This window comes from Bidens hawaiensis, unplaced genomic scaffold, assembly GCF_021521415.1.
Source record: "Bidens hawaiensis isolate Kalapana, Puna unplaced genomic scaffold, B.hawaiensis_p1.1 tig00030549_1, whole genome shotgun sequence".
Classification (NCBI taxonomy): domain Eukaryota; kingdom Viridiplantae; phylum Streptophyta; class Magnoliopsida; order Asterales; family Asteraceae; genus Bidens; species Bidens hawaiensis.
Window position 1 is genome coordinate 157,203 of NW_027495104.1, and position 20,196 is coordinate 177,398.

A 20,196-nucleotide genomic window follows, 5' to 3' on the forward strand; every position below is an offset into this window, starting at 1 on the left:
CATTCATAGAATTAGTCACATACGTTAGGCCAAAAAATGAACTTTTCATCCAACTTCAGTACAATCACTCCCATTTACTAAAATTTATATAAGAACATACTCAACTCCAATCAACAAGATTAAATTCCCAATTTAAGACTCAAATCATTTAGACATTCTTGAACCTCAAAACATACACCCACTTAATCAATATCAAATGAAATTTGACAACAACATGACCAACACACTTATTACCCGTACTAAAAAAAAAATAAGTAAAAACAACCAGTGTAAATAAAACCTTATCGTGTATTTTTAATATTTTATGATATGCCCCCCAAAAAATGGGATGTTGCATATCCCTCAACAAGTAACTAACGGTTCGGTTAACGCATATTCGGTTAACTGAAAATTATGATTTAATTTTGGTTTTAGTGTGTACCATAACCGAACCAACGATACACAAAGTTAATCAAAATGTAATTCCATTGACCGAATGAGTATTCTATTCCTTCTTCGTTCTCTCATTCCAAGCACCTGCTAAGACAAAGTGACAAACCATAACATTATAGGTGGCAAAAAAAAAAAAACTGACGGAGATAACTGGAAGACGAAATATTCTAGACAAACATTTGGGAATGAGACTGTGCATATGAAAATAGTTTGGAGATGCGGGGGATCGAACCCCGTGCCTCTCGCATGCAAAGCGAGCGCTCTACCATTTGAGCTACATCCCCTTTTATGATTTGAGTCCTTTCGTATATTTATAATGTTGTTACATAGTTTTCCATAGTAATATTATTGTTAAATAAACACGGAAGACTCAAATATTTGACATTTGGTGAACTCGAAGACAAAACTATTTAAATTAGGAAATCGATCTTGATATTCTCATCGTATGTGATGATATTATTCATATTTTATATACTCTAAAGCATGAAATTACCTTTAGTAAAATCATATATCTTAAATACTCTCAACAATATTGTATGGTGATGATATGCATGCAAGTCGTATTCTAACTAGTTAAAAGTTGCTAAAAGGTTATATAATAACAAGAAAAGGTTGCACTTGGAAGTCCTAAAGGTCATCTTCTAAAAATAGTACCTATTTAAAAATAGTACATGACGAGTAATTTCCTGATAAATACGTACATGAGCAATACAATAACAGAATAATAGAAGTTTATAATATTTTGAAACCGAATTTAAAACTGAAATCATAATACCGGCCATGAACTTTATCTGCAACAAATGTACACGTGTAATTACCTAAAATGATCAACTCGATACACTTTTTTGGAAATCTCGTGACATCAAACATCTTAAATCCGCCAACACCGCTTCATATTATTTTAACACCAAAAACCTTAACCCCTAAGCTTTCTGCCACGTATATATAAATACACACACACGCACACTTGCAACAACTTCAATAACCTTAAAAAAAAACACTAGCAAATTAATTATGAGAAGTCGGCGGTTGAAAATGGATCATGAACATGGGTTTGTAGATGACTTCTTTGGGTCCATACCCGAAGGCTTTGTGTCCAAGGCTGTGTCACTCACTAGCCCACGAGATGGCCGCGGTGGAAGACGGTGGTTGTTCTTCAAAGAAGCAGTTGTTTCTTCGGCTTTGTGATCATCCCATCAATATTGATGGTGGCAATAAGGTTAAGTTCTAAAATAATTCATTAATCATTCATTTCATACAAGTTTCTTAATATTAATTAGAGGCTTGTTATTATTATTATTATTATTATTTAGTTATAATAAGTTGTTATGGTCTAGTATTGAGATAATGAGATGGTCTCAGATAACCAAACAGTTATTGAGATGCAAAGAATTTCAATACTAAATAATATTAGATTAATAATAATATTATTATTAATAATAATTGTCTAATATTAATTCTAGTAATTAACAATCATTTTCGTAAAGATCGAATCTGTGTGTGTTCTTGTTGATTTGTGTCTAAAAATCATATACATAGAAATAATAATAATAATAAATAATAAATTTGGTTATATTTAATTCTAGTAATTAACAATCATTTTCGTATAAAAGATCGAATCTTTATATGTGTGCTTGTTGGTTTGTGTCTATGAATTATAAATTATATTAAATTGATGTACTTGTTAATGCCTTAAAAATTGGGATCCAATTAAGCAATATTAATTTACTTGGTTTTCAACTTTCAAAGTTTAAATCTTCATGGTCATGTGGTGTTTACTATGAAACTGACACTATTGATGGAATTGACAAGAGCTTCTTTTTGGATAAGCACACTGGTAAGAAATGTTACATGCTGGCTGCAAGGGATCTATCGATTGTATGGGGCGATACTCCACGTTACTGGAGATGGATTTCGTTACCCGAGTCACGGTAATCATTTAATGTCTCGATTCTTGTTCATATATAATCGCATAAACGAATCGATAAAGCTAAGATTTTGGTTTCAAAATGTAGGTTTGCCGAGGTGGCGGAGCTCATAAGTGTTTGTTGGTTAGAAGTGCATGGTAGGATTTGTACTTCAATGCTATCACCAAACACGGTTTATGTAGTATTCATGGTGTTCAAATCAACATCCGAAACTCACGGGTTCGATTCCCAACCAGCGGAAGTTTCGGTTGGGTTAAGTGGACTCGAGAGCCAGACCCATATAGTGTTTCTTGAGCCCGAAGGGGGTGTAGCAAGAAGGTGTTATCCGGTCTCCACCGAGTTCGTGAGGCAACCCCAATCCCAAGCCTGAACAGAAGCATAAGCCTCGGCTCGAGCCCGGCCCGAGTTGTGGGGAGTTCACATGGTAATGTGCCTAAGCAAAGGAAAGATGGGTGGATGGAGATTGAGCTTGGTGAAGAGGGTGGTGAACTTGTAATGAGCATGAAGGAAGTGAAAGGGAGGAATTGGAAGGGTGGGATTGTGATTCAAGGGATTGAGATTAGGCCTAAGCCTTTTATAACTTGAATTGAGTGTACTTTCTTTTCTTTAATAAGTTTTGAGATTTAAGGGGAGTTGTATTTCATTTTTTATTTTATGATTTTGGGATTTTGGTGTGTTATTGCTTCTGTCAAAAGGATTACATAATGATCGTTTTATACTGTGTGTGGATGTACAAAAGTGGTGGTGATGTTGGTTCCTTTGTGAACAAATTTAGTTAAAAACTTAAAATGAATCATGATTGCAATGACATGTCATGGTTTGGGTGTGAAATCTTTTAAACCGGACAGCCCATAAAATTTTGTGTACATTTAGTTAAAAGAAATGAGCACAAAAATTTTGTGTACATTTAGTTAAAAGAAATGAGCACGTACAGCGGTTTTATTCATTCATTTATGTTTGTGAATTTTTGTTTATGTTTGTTCATTTATTAACTCGTTTATATTTGTTCTCATGTGTCAAAAGAATTCCAACCCGAGCTAGAGAGATTGACCCACTAATGTTAGGCTCCTAGCGGAAATTATAGCTGCCTCTTCTTGTTGTGAGGCCTTGCATGAAACCCGAACCAACAAATGTTTTGAGGCCCCTAAATACTATTTTGATACAAAGCTCCATCACCTCCCTTCACAAGCTCTCCCCAACCCTTGCTTGAAAGAAATGTGATGTAATAGACTCGTTCGTGGTGTTCATTAATGCTAACTTGTCTTCGTTTATGTTTGGTTTGTTTCGCTCATTTTGTGTTTGTTTATGTTCGCTTGTGTTCCGTTTGTTTAGCTAGGTTTTAATTGAACGAAAATGAACATTCTTATTTTATTAATGGACGAACATGAACAAAAAAAATGTTTTATCATATGTTTATGTTCGATTAAAGTTAAATGAATGAACATAAACATGCTCTCGTTTATGTACGTTTGTTTTGTTTACAACCCTACATCCTTGCGTGCTATGTTTAGCATTTACCACCACAACTAGAGTTACAATATAATTAGCATGTACAAGTAAACATGTTTTACACACCATAGTCGGTATTATAGAGCAATCTTTAAACTTAATATTAATAGTGTGTTCGCATAATCTATCACATAAAACCTCAAAACTTGCATGACTAAATCAGTTAAAAACAACAAAATTATAACAATCAAGTCATTTCTTACATTTTTGAAAACACTAATTTTCACACGTCATTTTTTTTCTTTACCGTCTTGGCTGGATGGTAAAGGCTCTTGCCTTTGCCCTTTGGGAATGAAACACTTGAGAGTAGATATTTTGTTAGAATAGTTTGGGAGTAGGAGTAGAAGCACATGGGTGTCTGTAGTCGTTCAATAAAAAAAATATCTATTTAGTTTTTTTATAGATTTTAAGACTTTTGCTAACATAAGTGAATTAACATAATACTTTTAAAGTCTTTTAAAACATCTCATAAATGGACAATGACTTATTACATGTAAGCTAAGAAATCGAAAGTTTAATAAAGGTTGTTTCTAAATAGCCGATCTTTATTATTATAAACGGAACTAATAAGAAGCAAGCTAGACCGGCAAAAATACCGGAGATCACGAAACAACAGCTCAAAGCTATTCAAGCTAAGAGCTTACAAAATGAGATTACACCATAAAGACCAATCAAGGTAAAGGGTTCACCTTTATCTCATCTGCCACTTTAGAATGTATGTTATTTTTTTGGTCTTTGTTATGTTTATATATTTCTAATAATAATAACTAGTGTTTTTCGCTGGCGCTTTGTGTCATACAGGTCGGTAAAACACAGGCGTTGATATGGTAAGCGATGCTAATTCGGTCAGTTGCAGTTGCGTGCGTTATTGTATCGGAACTAAGACAAAAATAATACAAAAAATTATAAAATTTGGGGGGAACAACGGCGTGGAGTCGGTCAGTAAAACTGGATCATTTGTATAACCAGACCGTTATCGATCCCGGGCGTTGAGGCGGTTGAGCCTATGCGAATTCTATCGGTTTTCTTCATGTTCGTTACGGTACCAGAACTAAAAAAACAAAAATCAGCATTCTGCCGGTTTTCAACAACACGGTGAGTCTACGCGAATTCGGTCGATTTATGTCGCGTTCGGTACGGTATCGTAACTAAAACAAAATAATAAAAAGAACAAAACCAAAATTCACATCCGGTATGTTTTCATTACGTTCATTATGCCAAAACTAAAAAACAAAAACAAAATTAGAAAAAATACTACCAACAAGGTGTCGCAAAGTGACCTAATCTGGACTTTGCGACACCAAACCCTTTAATTATATTATATAATATTATTAAAGGTTGTAAGTTGTAACTTTAATTATTTTTGTTTTTGTCTTTTAAAATATGATTAACAAGTCAACCCACTTTGACTTTGAGTTAAAACCGGGTTCGGATTGTGTGAAGAAATAAGCCGGCCTATTGATCATTGATACTACAATTAATTGACCAAACGAATTGGGTACACTCGATATACCTACTACCTCCTCTGACCAGTGACCACTATGCATATTAATATTAAGTAGTTATTAATAACCAACAGTCTCAGGCAGCGAGATCAAAATTGAAGTAAAATGGAAGCAGGAACAGAAACAGCCGATAACAAGCAAATCGTGCTGAAATCCTACATTATTAATGGATCATCTATATCGGAAACAAACATGGAACTGAAGGTTGGAAACCGTATAACGTTGGAAGCTCCGAAAGGATCAAAAGGAGTGTTAGTAAAGAACCTGTACCTGTCGTGTGATCCGTACATGCGTGGTCGGATGCTTGACTTTCATGGCTCTTACATCCCTCCTTTTACCCCTGGATCTGTAAGGATGATTTTTGTCTCCTTACTAATTTGTTTGTGTTGCTGGCTGTTGTACTGTACAACTGTATAATGCATGGGAGGTCGGTTTGGTTTTGCCGGCCAGGACTTCAAACTTAAATAAACTTATTAGTTGGTGTAAATATGATTATTTTATTATACATTGAGTTTATAAAAGTATTATTTATTTTTAGCATCAAAAAAACTTACAACAATTCACAGATTGTATGTTAGGTATTTTTAGACATAATTCAAGTAGTTGCTATTTATAATTATAACCTTTGTTTTTAAAATGTTTGAGCAAACATGGTGTCGCCCCGATATTTGTCTAGACCACTTGTTGTGGGCGTTAAATCTATAGGCGCCAACCCATTACCGTTCGTAAGGAACCAATGAGATGGGATTTTCTTTTCTTTTTTTTAGTTTAATTTTTTGTTAAATCACAACATAATAGTTAAAGGTGGGCTAGTTGAAGCTCATTGCCTACGTGACAGAGACAGTGACATGGCATTATGAACTTTTTAGTTAAACCACAATAGAAGGTCTTAGGGGATATGAATTATGACACTAAAAAACAATATGGTATGAACCTATTACGAAATTTATGGGTTTGGATTGTTGATCGGTTTAACATGTTTTATTGCTTAACGTGATTATACAATACATTTTGGGTTTGACCTGCAAGCACGGCTCGTATAACGCCCTTTTGATGATAGTATGCATTGCTTACAAATGTGTAGTAGGCAATAGAGGGATTTGGGGTGTCAAAAGTGGTTGATTCTGATGACCCAAATTTCAAAGAAGAGGAGTTTGTAGCAGGCCTTACAAACTGGGAAGAATACACTTTAATCCTCAACACTGCTCAATTGAGGAAAATACAACAAGATGATGTCATCCCTCTGTCTTACCATGTTGGTCTGCTCGGTGCGTGCCATCTCTCTATTATGCAAAACTTACAACACTTTTTATAAATAGTCCGCGGATAAAATATGGTTAAATAATGCAGGCATGCCAGGATTTACAGCATATGCTGGTTTTTATGAGGTTTGTGCTCCAAAGAAAGGAGAATATGTTTATGTATCTGCAGCCTCTGGAGCGGTTGGTCAACTCGTTGGTCAACTTGCCAAGTTACATGGATGTTATGTGGTTGGTAGCGCTGGCACGAGCCAGAAAGTAAGTATTATAACCACTTATGTTTCATTAAACACACTCATTTCTTTTCTAAACAAAGAGTTAGAGTTTTATTATCTTATTATTATTTTTTTAATGGCACCATAATATTAGGTAGAACTTTTAAAAAATAAGCTTGGATTTGATGAAGCCTTCAACTACAAAGAAGAATCAGACCTTGAAGCAGCCTTGGCCAGGTAATAGCTTCTTGAGTAATAAATAGATATTGAATTTCATGTGAGTTAGCAAAGGGTAGTTTGGCAATTTCAATATGACAGGTACTTTCCTCAAGGAATTGACATATATTTTGATAACGTGGGTGGACCGATGCTTGATGCAGCACTCGGAAACATGAGGGTTCATGGTCGTGTAGCCATTTGTGGGATGGTTTCTCAAAACAGTAGAACCGACACACAAAGTTTTAGGAACATGTTTGGTCTTATATCAAAGCGTATAACGATTAAGGGGTTCCTTCAAAGTGACTTTTTACAGTTATACCCCCGGTTTTTGGAAGATGTTTCCGGTTACTACAAGCAAGGGAAGATTGTGTATATTGAAAACATGAATGAAGGTCTTGAAAGTGGTCCTGCTGCCTTGGTCGGGTTGTTTTCTGGCAAGAATGTTGGTAAGCAAGTAATCCGTGTGGCCAGCGAGTAAGTTCTGTTTTTGCAAATAATGTAGTAGATTCATATCATATGTTGTAACTCGGTGAGTGGAACACAGATTCTAGTACTGTGATTAAAAGCTACATAAAAATTCCCATTTTAATGTTTGGAAGAAAAAAAGTTACTGTACATTTTAGAGGCATCCCACGTTGGTGGAGAGAAGAAAGTGAAAGATAAGGGGAGTTAGATAAAAGGGAAAAGAGGCAAGAGGAAAACTTACTTACCTGGATGGGGTCAATGGGTGATCAACAAGGCACATGGCCTAGGTTAGTGACCTCCATTGCACTTAGGAGGGGTGCTACCCTAAGGTCGGTCCAAGTGATTGAGCCTACATCATAATTTGTAGCAGTGAAGGCCTGTGTTCGCGCGGCCTCTGCACAATTGTTCAGTTTAAAAAGTTGTTTCACAGGTTTAACATTCCAACTTCATTATGTTTTTCCAAGTTCAAAACACCAAGTTTATGTTTGTCCAAGTTCTACACAGCAAGTGCAAGTATGCAGCTGTAGATTGAAAGGTGATTGAGTGTATTTTTAGTTCTGTACAACTCGGACCTGACTAACTTAACCTATTACCCATTTTCACCTCTAATCCAATACCAAGAGAGTTTCAATGTCAAATGTAACAATCCCAAAACAATTTACTTGTTTGATTTCAAACGCTCGCTCAACGTTATGTACCAGATATAATGTACCCACGACAAAGTTAGAATTCAAAGGATCAAATCGAGTCTAGCTCAAATAACTTGATAAAAACTTAACTTGTCAGTTACATTCACTTACATCGTATATGCTGATAGGCACACGCTGCTAGCAAATGATTCCAAACCGCTAAAAGCACATCAAAGTTTTGTTGGTTGTTTTGGTGCCCCACCTTACGATTTCAAGATTCGTTCAAAGTATCTTGATATTTACACTCTAAAATTTACCAGGTGTGCTTTGACATGACCATCTATGTTTTATTTCTTTTCTGTTTTGCATGATTTATTTTTCTATTATAACTTTTAACATACAGTCCTCCATCAAACACTGCCTAAACTAAATGCACAACCATGCAATGCATAGGGTAGAAAAATGCTAAAATCTTATAACTTATAAGTGCTAGAAATATTTTTTACATTTGTTAGTTTTATTTACAATTCAAATAGGCAAGCTAAAAGCATACGGAAGGAATCATCTATCATCTCAAATTTAGACTAAAGCATCAACCCCCAAGTTGTCTAGTCCCGTGCGGTTCTTGAACTATTGATCGGCTTTTGAAGAGACTTCAACGCCGCTATGATGTCAGCAAATGTAGGCCGTAATTTTGGATCCCTGTACAAGTTAGGAAACATGATTTTACATTCTTTTCAATAGCCTTAATTACCTGCAAACAATTATGTTTCTTTAATACGTACTTAGGGCGATTTTCAAGCTGTTTTAGGTGACCCATGTGACCAACATGTAGTTAAACCAAACCCAAATGAACCCATTTATAAGTAAATGTGTCTGATATTCAACCTGTTTGACCCATTAATGGAGACTTACGTTTGCCAACATCTTGTGATAATATCAGCAATGGCGGGATCCACGTCATCAGGAACTTCAAGACGGCGATGCTGAAACCCGACAGCACCAACAACTTGCATCGGGTTCATTCCACCCCACGGTTGTTGCAACGTGCATAGCTCCCATAAAATGACTCCAAAGCTGTAAACACCACACCTGCAATGCATTGCCTCAATCATCATAACAAAATACATTTATCTTTTTAATTACATGAAAATAAAATATTTACATAAGAGAGTAAAAAATACCAACTTTTCATCTGAAGGCTCGTTTCATAGGACCTCCGGAGCCATCCATTCTGCCTGGAAAAAGATCATATGTAACCACATTGAATTGTCAGTATAGATCACGCACGCACGTTTAATGCATAAAATCATATTAATAGTTATTGAATATGATTACAATAGTTAAAAGAAGTATGATCCAACAAACACATACCGTCCCTGCAGTAGACCTTGATGAGAGAAACGTGCTGTGCTTCATTCTTGACAACCCAAAATCACCAACCTGATGAAATGATAATAAAGATATAATATCATAAATTTAAAATAAGTAATCCCGTCTCAGTCGAGTATCACAAGGTTGGAATGGTACCTTTACAACCCAATTTTTATCAACAAGGAGATTTGGTGACTTCAAATCACGGTGAACTATAACTGGCGTGCAATTGTGCAGATAATTCATACCACGGGCCTTAAAAGTTAAATTTTACAAAATACACAACAGAATATTATATTATATATTATACAAGAAAAAACATCAAGATGAAAAGGTTGCAGAAAATAGCATACAGCATGAAGGGCTATCCTCGAACGCCGTCTAATGTCAAGTTGATTGTTGGGCCGGTGGATTAGTCTATACAAACTACCTCTGCAAAAGATGATAATAATACATGTTTCATTACCATGCCCACAAACATGCAAGATGATCTTGAAGTATTATCTTATAGTTTACCTATGTAGAAATTCAGTAACGATTGAAAGATGTGGAGCGCGTGTGACAGCCCCCATGAAGAGTACCACGTTGGGATGCCTAACTCTTTTCATGATGCCCACCTTCACATCAAAGAACAAACAGTAAGGACACATATGATTTTATTTAAATTAACACACTCCCATTGATTGTATTAAAATGAGTTAACTCAGTTAACATGAAAATACCATGCCATCATATATTGCAATCGTTAGAGAAGAGCATATATACCTCACTTTTGAATTCCTCGAGGGATTCAACCGTTATTTGTTGGTCTAGAAACTTTTTAACAGCAACTTCCTAATAATTTAAATGATTCGAAAGAGGTTATAAGCATCCACGCCAAGAGAATATAACACAACCCAATAACAAGAAATCAGTTAAAGAACTATTTAGAACAAAATTTGGTGAAATTTTAAACACATGTGAAACCATTATGAAATTAACTTACCGTTCCATGCCAATCACCACGATACACCTCTCCATACGATCCTGCAACATAGAGACAGTTATTAATTGGCTTATTAATACTCATCAGAATTAGGACCTTTAGTATAAGTTAAACAGGCATGTTTGCAAACGTTAAAACTTTTATAGTCATTTTCTTTAGTTTAATATAATTATACAACAATGAGTCACACTTTCTAACATAAGTAAACAGAAAAACACAAACGCTTTTCCTGGTAACCAAACTGGAACATCTTCCATATTTTGTTATTATTTAATGGTAGTGTCCCCTTATACCTTAGAACAGTGAAAATATGCAAATTAAGAAGATAGATCAGTAGTACCTAATCCAATACGTTCACCCAAGGTAATTTCCTCCCATGCAATCTCACAATCTGCCACGTCATCGAGCGAAACTTCCAAATTCAAACTATCTGCCACATCATTCTCACCTGCTGGCATATTACCAAATTGCCCTTCCCCATCCCTTCTTTGACCATCCACAAAATTAGGCAAACCAGTTGCCACCACTGCTGCAGCCGTCACCGTGGCTGCAGCCGCCACAGGCAGATCTACATTCGGATCATTCGTACTTCTTGTAGCGGCAACCACAATTGACGACGCCACAACCGCCGCGGCAGCCGCCACTGGAACCTTTGATTGTGACGAGGGTAAACTAGGCAAGAACCGAGGAGGACGGTCAAACTGACTTTGACCCTTAGTCCTATCTTCGTGTTCATCATAAACTACATTAAACAGATTCGGGGGAGCAACAACGCCGCTTCCAAGCAACACATCATGAAGTTTCTGTGCTAAATGAGGGTTTTCTTTTGCAGCATCAATCATGTATTGTGAAACATCTTTGACCTTCATTTTCCGTGCAGCAGGTGAACTAACGCCTTCGGTCCAGGAAGGTGATCTTGCATGGCTATAACTATAAGACTTTATAGGTAATTCACCAATTTTGTACTGGTGGGGCCCAAAGTCTAAGCATTCTTCAGATGAAGTAGTTTGACCACTTTGGGAAGAAGTTACACGAGACCGAGACGTGTCATCGTCTCGGGACCATGGGCTTGAGGAGGAGGAAGATTCATCATGGTCAACATGGGACGGAATAAGTGTTCCCGGGTCAGCCATTAGGTCAATAATGTATTCCCTGGGGTTCATATAATTAGTTGTATTAGTTATATGTGATTAGGATCAAAATGATAAACAAGTTTAATACCTTCCATCATCAATCTTTATGAAGTTCATCGCCACATCAGTAGATCCAGTGTATTGTTTCCCTTTCACCAAGCAGCAAGTGATACCAACACTATCAGCCAGAACCTATGCATAAAGAAGATACCTGAATTATTGTTTTTAAAATTGGACGCTACAAAAGTTTACGGGTGTAAACAAGCCAAGCCGTTCATGAGCTACTCAAGATCGGATCGTTAAAACCTCAAATCAAGCTGAGCTGAAATGACCTCGAGCCTAACTGTAAGATTGTTAAATAAACAAGCTCGAGCTTAAATGAGCTCGAGCCTAACATGTTGGGTTTAATGCGGAGGCTCGATTCTTTTGGGCCCAATTCAAGAGAACTATGGAGCAGAATATTAGAAGATCAAATGGGTTGGCCCATTTTGTTTTAATTTTAGCCCATATTAGTTTTCTTGGTGTACAAGTAGAAAACCCTAATCCTGTATCTGTTTATATTTATATTTAGCCTTGTACTTGTAATTCCTCATCACAAGTTTGGCAGAAAGCAATAATAAAAGTATCTTGGTTGCAGCCCGTGGACGTAGGTCAGTCGACCAAACCATGTAAATCTCGCGTGTTCATCCTCGTTAATTATTTCTCTTGCAGATTATTTATGTTTGTGTGTGTTTTACAATACCCGAATCCCTAACATAACAAAACCTCAAGTCTGCACAACTGCGCCCCTAAGCAAAAATGGTGGTTTGGGTAAGAGGTCAAACATGCGCCAACTCTTTTTGTCCAAAATTTTGAAACTTTTACAAAATTATTGTGTTAGATATGATCAGAGTGTTATTTCAACGATAAATTTTTTTATATATAGACTGGTATATGAGGTTTTATGCATTATAAATACATCTTGTGGGAGACTTTCGACCCATTTCCTTTAAACCAATTCTTCTGTATTTTACATTTTTCACCCACTTGACCAGTTAGATATATAATGCAACCCGAATCAACCCATTCATGGCTCAAAAGGACAAAACTTATTTAAAACACAACAACAGATGCATCAACAAGCATAAAACATGATCATGTGAACAAGATTACCTTGAAAAGCAATGCACGATGACGTGCCATCCCAACTTTCAATGAGCCTAGAGGCAACACCATGCTTCCAAGAGTCACCTTCAACTTATAACTGAAACTCTTCCATGCAACCAACATCTTATCCAGATCCGCAACTGGCCCACCCATGTGATTAGAAACTAAAACACCAAGTCTCAGCGCCACATCTTGATCAGACTCTGATGTTGACTTTGACTTCATACTAATCTCCAATGCACTTTTTTCAAGCTGTAACAGCTTAACGTCCATACTCTTGTTGACTACAACCGCTTCCCATGTAATATTATCCGACACGGGGGTTTGTTGTAAATCCGTTAAAGAAGGCATTTCTGATAATAAACCCGTTGGTGAAGCCTCATATAGATCATAGAATCCGTCCAAGATCTTATCATCATAACTAAGAGCACTGTAATTCTGTTACGTATGAATGATTCTAGGATATGAGAAAGGGTATAAACCCCAATATACATATCCAAAATGACAAAAGTAAAACCAAAAATAAGCTGCAGTTATCAAAAGTAAAGAACAGTAGAAGTAATCCATAAATATGACGGTAACATTATACCAGGAAGTTCTAATTCCTTGACAAACCGAATAGAATGTATTTTAATATTCTAGCTCAACAAAACCATAAATCTTTATGCACAAAATCAACTATTAAGCCATGGATAATCGCACGACTAGTGTGTGTGTGTGGGCAGGTGACTTGGTTTTAAAAAGCACGAAGTGCTCCAAGGCATTTAGGTCATAAATGCCGAGGTGAGAGCTTCATGTGTGTGAGGCATTGCTCTATGTACAACCGAAAAGAACCGAACCAAATCCGTAAAAACCGGCTTCTATTATTAAATTTATGGATTATAATTTTTACTTTTAAATGTCAAAAAAGTTATTAGAAATTAAAAAATAGTGTAGCTCAAAATTCAGGCCTAAATGTTTAATAACCAATTAATCATTAATTAACAAAAATAAAAAATTAGGTACAATTTTCAAGCCCAAATTCCCTTTTCTTCAGCCCAAAAAATTTTACCTCAAATGGTAAAACCAAAATAAAAAACCCGAGCAGAACCCATAGTGAAAACAGAAACCAAAAACCGAATTTTCACCCAATGGTTTGGTTTGAGCCCAGAACCGACCCATGTACGCCCCTAGCTCTATAACATATCAAACTTTGATAAAAACATAATCTTTTCATCCCTTTGGTTGTTTCTATTAGGGATGTGCGTGAAGCCGATATAAGCGAACCGAAATAACAGAATTCAACCAAACAGATGGTCTGGTTCTATGTTTTTTTCAAAAACCAAATTTCCGGTTCGGTTTCCGTTTTGCATGTACCAAAAACTAAAAAGAGTTTTTACATATCAACTTCCTATAGACCCTAACTTCGACCAATATGTGCATGAAGCACCGCCTCAAGCGTCAAGACCCTGAGGCGTTTCCCCAATCGCCTCGAGTGCCTCGCGACTCAGGCAGACCTTTTAAAACCAACGCAGGAAAGGGCATGTTGTTCACTCATTTAGCAACACAACAAACTAAGTATTTGAATATATTATTATTTAGGGCTTATTAGTACAAACCTACGGGCCCAGTTTAGGTTTCTAGGATTTCTTATGATCTCTATATATTGTAAGACAACCTTCACTAATCAATCAATTCAGTATTTTACCATCTTACAGTAAGCAATACTCATAAGTAAACACGGAATCATATAAATTTGCATAATGTTAGCAACTATAAAAGCAAGCAACTTAAATTACCCAATATCGATACGCAAGAACTTGAGCAGGGGTATTATGCTGCAAACTAGACCCCAAACTGATCTGCTTAACTGCTTCAATCTGCACGGCTTCCGGATCCTCTCGCGCACTTAACTCCAACGCCAACCGAATCTGGTACCCCTCATCCTCCACCGGCGGGTCCCCTGAACCCTCAGCCGCCATTGAACTATCAATCCTTTCTTCATTCTTATCTTCATCTTTCACATTCAAATTCCCACTACTCGGATTACCCTTTGAAGAACCCTTATTAGACCCTTCCGAGCCGACATCCGATGCTTGATTCGGCATCATATGCAGTTTTTTCAACAGATTCTTCATATCTAATCTTACTTCACTCTAACCAAACATGTATTATATATTTATATCTATATAAAACTGATATAATTCAATACTAAAGAACAGTAGAACACCACCACCACCACATAATATTATAATAATGCCACAAACGTCTCCATTTTCTTAACCCAAACATCAATTTCTTCACCAAAATGAAAACTTTAAAGAGACCCACGTTTTATTATGCCAGAATTGAAGAACCCACCAAGGAAATTGGCTAATTTTGGTTAAATTAGCAAACTTGAAGACATTTGTAGGGTGTAAAAGGAAGGAAATAGAAAGGTATGATGCACCTGTGGATGATCAATAGGTAGAAAGCAAGATGAAAAGTAGTAAGAGTATAGGAAGGAAAAGAGGATGGCAGAGACAAGTATGAGCAACAAGTGGGAGCAAGATGATGACCCACTTGACTTAGAGGTTTTCCAGATAGTATACTACAATACAAATGCAAATGCTTTTTTTTTAACATACTTTTCTTTTATTATATCTTGTTATTAAATTGGCGTCTTCTCTTTCTTCTTTTCTATATTTGGATAAAGGTTATGGAAATTTTTTTAATGAAACTTTTAAATGAGTTATAGACTAAATTCAATATATCGGGATATATTCGTGTTTTACTTTAGAAAAACATTTACTTAAGGCCAACGCTCGTAAACATTCACTCGAATGCACGACAATGCGGTGAGGTAAAAATCATACAGTTCAATGATCCAACGAGAGCCGTCTTGTGGGTAAAGCCAAATCAGGTCACTGCTTTAGACGCTCAGTTTTATATGGCCTCCATCTAATACAGGGGTTATGTATTTTGGGTTTTTGAAAATAATTTTTTTTAGAATTAGTAACTAAGTGATGAATCTTAAGCTAAGAAGGAATGTTTCATATCCATTAGGCTCTGGGTAATGGGGGGTGAAGGAAGGGGCGTGATCCATGTGGCGGCTTAGGTGGCTCGCGAACACCACTACACCCATCAAGTGGTCAGGGGCGCGGACGAGCCCCGTGGCCGGGACCGCGGGGCTTGGACGATATTTGAGCAAGGGTTGAATTAATAACTTGGGGGTGGATCAATCAAGCCCCGCTACACCCTATGGGGCTTGAACGAGGGGCTTGATCACGATCCATGTCAGCCCCTACGTGTCGTAAATGTATTGGATTACTTGGGCTTGATCAAGCCCCACTACCCTGAGCCTTATCACTACATATCATTCATATTTTATAATTCTTAGACACTCTTAATGCTATTAAGTATAAAAAAAAAGGCCTCCGCATTTTTAATAGCTTCATGCCTCCATATAAGTTGAGCCGACCCTGGATCCAACTAGTGAGCGTCACCTACTCGCCTAGTCTTCCTTCATTGACTCGTGTCACCGAAACTAAATGATGTGGGCATGAATAAAACATGGATCGTAATGGAACGTCATTTTCACCCTTACCAAATGCAGTTGTTATTATTATTATCATTATTATTTAAGCGGAGAATTTTTGTAATACGATCTTCTAATCATTTGGTGTTTTAAAGTATTTGTCTTTGTCAATGAGTCACCAACCTCCTTATTATTTATTTTTTTATTATTATGAGAAGAAGTATTGTTTTATGAACAATTAATGATGTTATAAATGCAACATTTATTACTCACCAAATTATGCTTATCGGATTTCGATTCACTAAAGGTTCAAACCGACTACTTTAAACAAGCCGGAGGTCGTTTAGTAAAGAAGGTCGAGTTTGAGTTTAATACTTCGAGCTTGATTGTGTTGTGAGTCTAAATGTCATGTAATATATAGTAAGTTGCTATAATATATAGTTATGAATTAAAAAAACATAAAAATATATATTATTTTATAATTAATTGCAAATATACCAAAATCACTATTATTAAAAAAGATATAAACATGACTAAATAAATGAACAAAAATATTTAAACAATAGGAAAAAATACAAATGAATCGAACTTAGACATGGAAAATTACACATGAGATAATTCCAGTCTTAAAGTTAGGTGTTAGTGTGGTGTTGTTTCCTTTAAGATCAAAGGTTCGAGATTCCATCGAAAACATATTTTGTGTCGAGGTGTTTTAAATCGGTAGAACTCAAATTTAATTCAACATAATTTAAAAGTTAATTAAACTAAGTTAGTACATTTGACCTTTCTAAAAATGTTACTTGTGTCAACATATGGAAAAATGGTCTAACAAAATATATCAAAATCACTATTATTAAAAAACATAAAAATATATATTATTTTATAATTAATTGCAAATATATCAAAATCACTATTATTAAAAAAGATATAAACATGACTAAATAAATGAACAAAAATATTTAAACGATAGGAAAAAATACAAATGAATCGAACTTGGACATGAAAAATTACACATGAGATAATTCCAGTTTTAGAGTTAGGTGTTAGTGTGGTGTTGTTCCCTTTAAGATCAAGGGTTCGAGATTCCATCGAAAACATATTTTGTGTAACTTCATTAAAATAAAAAAGATATAAATCTCGAGTCGAGGTGTTTTAAATTGGTAGAACTCAAATTTAATTCAACATAATTTAAAAATTAATTAAATTAAGTTAGTACATTTGACCTTTCTAAACATGTTACTTGTGTCAACATATGGAAAAATGGTCTAAGAAAAGTTAAAAATATTTTTGGGAACTTACTTCTATACATGGGAAATTTGATCAAGTGTTTTAAGACGTCCATTTTTAACTTTATGCCACAAGTAATATATTAAGGGGCGAACCATTCAGATGTAAACATCTGATTCATTCAGATCTCATACTGTTTGGTTTCAAACAGAAAAATATCTTAATGGTTAAAATTAGGTCTGAATCATTCAGACTTACTGTTGTTGCTGAATGAGACAAATGTTTATTCAAATCTAACTCATTCAAATATGAATGAACTAAAAAGCCATAATTTGATTGTCAAATAACAACTTATCCTATATTGATAAATAAGTAATTTGGGTGTTACAAGACCTCTTTTTTAGGTTTTCACCTAGAATTTTTTTCTTGTCTCCACCACATTCATTCTCAACATTTTATTTTAAGATATTTTCAATTTCCGTCTAACAAATATAACATGTCAAATTTCCAAAATTTTTGAATTAAATCTTGAAATTCATTTACATTGAATATTAACGAAAATTTAATCATGTCAAACTTTTCATAAATATTTAAAAAATCCAAATTTCAAATTTCATAATAAAAAATGCATTCAGATCAATGAATAACAATTAATTATTTAGTAGACACTAGAATATATCAATCAATCAATTAATCATACCCACCATCAACAGCAAAGTTATAGGTAGGGTCTGGGGAGGGTGAGGTATAGGCACACCGTACCTCTTTTCAAAGGGATAAAGAGGTGGCTTCCAGAGAGACCCTCAGCTCTTAAGTACATATGTATGAAGCAATACAAAGGAAATCAAAGTTTAATAATAATAATAATAAAGAATACTATTATGGTGTGTGACCAAAATAAGGTAAATAGAAGCCCTAAGGTATTCATTTCTACCTAAAAATCCTTAACTTTAATTTTACTTCTCCACGAATTCTTATCCCCAACCATTTTCTCGGAGAGGTTTAGGTCTATCAAATCATGCTTAATCCTCTCACCCCACGTCAATTTAGGTCGTTCTCTACCCCTCCTCCATTCTATAGTAATGTTTTCTACGGATTTAATAGGATTCGCCGTCTGTCTTCTCTTCACATGTACAAACCATCTCAGTCTCCACTCTCTTACCTTGTCTGCTATGTTCGCTACCCCTAATCTCTCCCGAATCACAACGTTTCTTATTCGGTCTAACCTTGTGTGCCCACACATCCAACGTAGCATTCTCATTTCTGCTACCTCCATCTTTCGCACTTGTGCCTTCTTGATGGCCCCTCCATATAGCATTGCAGGTCTAACTGCAACCCTATAAAATTTTCCCTTTAGTTTAGTTGGGAAACTCTTGTCGCACAATATACCTGTTGCTACTTTCCACCTACACCATCCTACCTGAACTTGATGTGTCACATCACTGTCTAATTCCCCATCGCTCTGAACAAATGATCCTAGATACTTGAACTTTGTTACCTGCGGAACCACCTGCACTTCAATGGTGATCTGCACGTCCTCATTGTCATTTCCCCCACCAAAATCACAGTGGAGGTACTCCGTCTTAGAGCGACTAATCCTTAAACCTTTTGTCTCTAAGGTTTTTCGCCACTCCTCGAGCCTCATGTTTAGATCTTGTTTTCTCTCAGCAAGTAACATAATATCGTCTGCGAACATCATGCACCACGGAAGCGTCCCCTGAATCGACTTTGACAACTCATCCAAGACTACTGCAAAAAGAAACAGACTCAGCGCTGACCCCTGATGAAGACCTACCTCTACTGGGAAGAAATTAGTATCCCCCACTAGCACACGGACACTTGTTGCACTCCTGGTGTACATGTCTATAATTATCTCTATGTATTTCCTGGGTACTCCTCTACCCTCCAAGCACTCCCAAAGTACCTGTCGTGGCACACTGTCATAGGCATTTTCTAGGTCAATAAACACCATATGCAGGTCACGCTTCTTCTCCCTATACTTTTCCATCAATCTTCTTATAAGGTATATTGCCTCTGTGGTGGAACGCCCTGGCATGAAGCCAAATTGGTTCACTGTAACTTGAGTTTCCTGTCTAAGTCTAACCTCAATCACTCTTTCCCATAGCTTCATAGTATGGCATAGTAGTTTGATTCATCGGTAGTTACCATAGCATTAGGCGTCTCCTTTGTTCTTATAGATAGGAACTACAACGCTGCTCCTCCACTAATCTGGCAACTTACCAGATTTGAGGATAATATTGAACAGAGTAGTTAACCACATGACTCCTTCCTCATCCAGACTTTTCCACACCTCGAAATCGAATATATGAATTTTCTAAATAAGCTTCTTTTTTACTTGCAAGCTTCTATTATAGTTTCCAAATATCATAAGTTCAAAGTTATGTTCCTTAGTGGTTAAGGGTTCAATCCTGTAACATCCTAAAATTTATAATGTTGAATAAAGAAAGTTGCGTTTAGTGATTTCGCGTTATTAATTATTTAATATCTAGTAAGGAGCGGATCATGGACTTAGATTAATTGAGATGGGTTAAATGAGAATGGGCCTTAGGTCCATGGGCTTTAAGGGATATAAATATCCCCTAAACCCTAAACTATCATTCATTCCATCTTATCCTCTAACACTCCAAAACACACACACCACACGCCACACGCA

At 36.0% G+C, this 20,196-nt stretch overlaps 2 protein-coding genes, 2 non-coding genes and 1 pseudogene across 6 annotated transcripts; 3 read left to right on the forward strand and 2 right to left on the reverse strand.

Moving 5' to 3' along the window:
- Positions 1-643: 643 nt before the first annotated feature.
- Positions 644-716, reverse strand: TRNAA-UGC (transfer RNA alanine (anticodon UGC)). The gene has a single exon. It is a non-coding gene; the product is annotated as a tRNA-Ala (tRNA).
- A 711-nt stretch (positions 717-1,427) lies between these two features.
- On the forward strand, positions 1,428-3,033 carry LOC143580703 (F-box protein PP2-B1-like; annotated as a pseudogene). The gene is made up of 3 exons (XR_013143703.1): positions 1,428-1,651; positions 2,245-2,363; positions 2,448-3,033. The product of XR_013143703.1 is annotated as an F-box protein PP2-B1-like (transcript).
- A 2,431-nt stretch (positions 3,034-5,464) lies between these two features.
- On the forward strand, positions 5,465-7,642 carry LOC143580702 (2-alkenal reductase (NADP(+)-dependent)-like). The gene is made up of 5 exons (XM_077063660.1): positions 5,465-5,722; positions 6,462-6,642; positions 6,725-6,891; positions 7,003-7,085; positions 7,167-7,642. Exons 1-5 carry the CDS (start codon positions 5,480-5,482, stop codon positions 7,543-7,545), a joined length of 1,053 nt encoding a protein of 350 aa, XP_076919775.1. The 5' UTR covers positions 5,465-5,479; the 3' UTR covers positions 7,546-7,642.
- A 127-nt stretch (positions 7,643-7,769) lies between these two features.
- On the forward strand, positions 7,770-7,929 carry LOC143580717 (U1 spliceosomal RNA). Its single transcript, XR_013143706.1, has one exon. It is a non-coding gene; the product is annotated as a U1 spliceosomal RNA (small nuclear RNA).
- Positions 7,930-8,499: 570 nt separating this feature from the next.
- Positions 8,500-15,236, reverse strand: LOC143580701 (putative serine/threonine-protein kinase SIS8). 2 transcript variants are annotated; one of them, XM_077063659.1, is made up of 13 exons: positions 14,578-15,236; positions 12,806-13,237; positions 11,742-11,845; positions 10,861-11,672; positions 10,521-10,561; positions 10,301-10,369; positions 10,052-10,152; positions 9,889-9,967; positions 9,692-9,790; positions 9,536-9,604; positions 9,346-9,399; positions 9,077-9,253; positions 8,500-8,863 (listed from the first exon to the last, which is right to left on the reverse strand). In XM_077063659.1, the coding sequence occupies exons 1-11, from the start codon at positions 14,914-14,916 to the stop codon at positions 9,370-9,372; spliced, it is 2,175 nt and encodes a 724-aa protein (XP_076919774.1). In that variant the 5' UTR covers positions 14,917-15,236; the 3' UTR covers positions 8,500-8,863; positions 9,077-9,253; positions 9,346-9,369. The 2 variants fall into 2 exon arrangements, with proteins under 2 accessions (XP_076919774.1, XP_076919772.1); XM_077063657.1 differs by having other exon boundaries at positions 8,503-8,863; positions 9,350-9,399; positions 14,578-15,234.
- Positions 15,237-20,196: the final 4,960 nt, after the last annotated feature.

What these genes read in the sequence shown, in the direction of transcription:
- LOC143580702 (XM_077063660.1), top strand. Translation starts at nt 5,480, where the DNA reads ATGGAAGCAGGAACAGAAACAGCCGATAACAAGCAAATCGTGCTGAAA. An exon ending in GCGCTGGCACGAGCCAGAAA is followed by an intron (nt 6,892 to 7,002) that starts GTAAGTATTATA and finishes CCATAATATTAG; the next exon opens with GTAGAACTTTTAAAAAATAA. An exon ending in CTTGAAGCAGCCTTGGCCAG is followed by an intron (nt 7,086 to 7,166) that starts GTAATAGCTTCT and finishes TCAATATGACAG; the next exon opens with GTACTTTCCTCAAGGAATTG.
- LOC143580701 (XM_077063659.1), bottom strand. Translation starts at nt 14,916, where the DNA reads ATGAAGAATCTGTTGAAAAAACTGCATATGATGCCGAATCAAGCATCG. An exon ending in ATCGTGCATTGCTTTTCAAG is followed by an intron (nt 11,846 to 12,805) that starts GTAATCTTGTTC and finishes CTTTATGCATAG; the next exon opens with GTTCTGGCTGATAGTGTTGG. An exon ending in ATAAAGATTGATGATGGAAG is followed by an intron (nt 11,673 to 11,741) that starts GTATTAAACTTG and finishes TATGAACCCCAG; the next exon opens with GGAATACATTATTGACCTAA.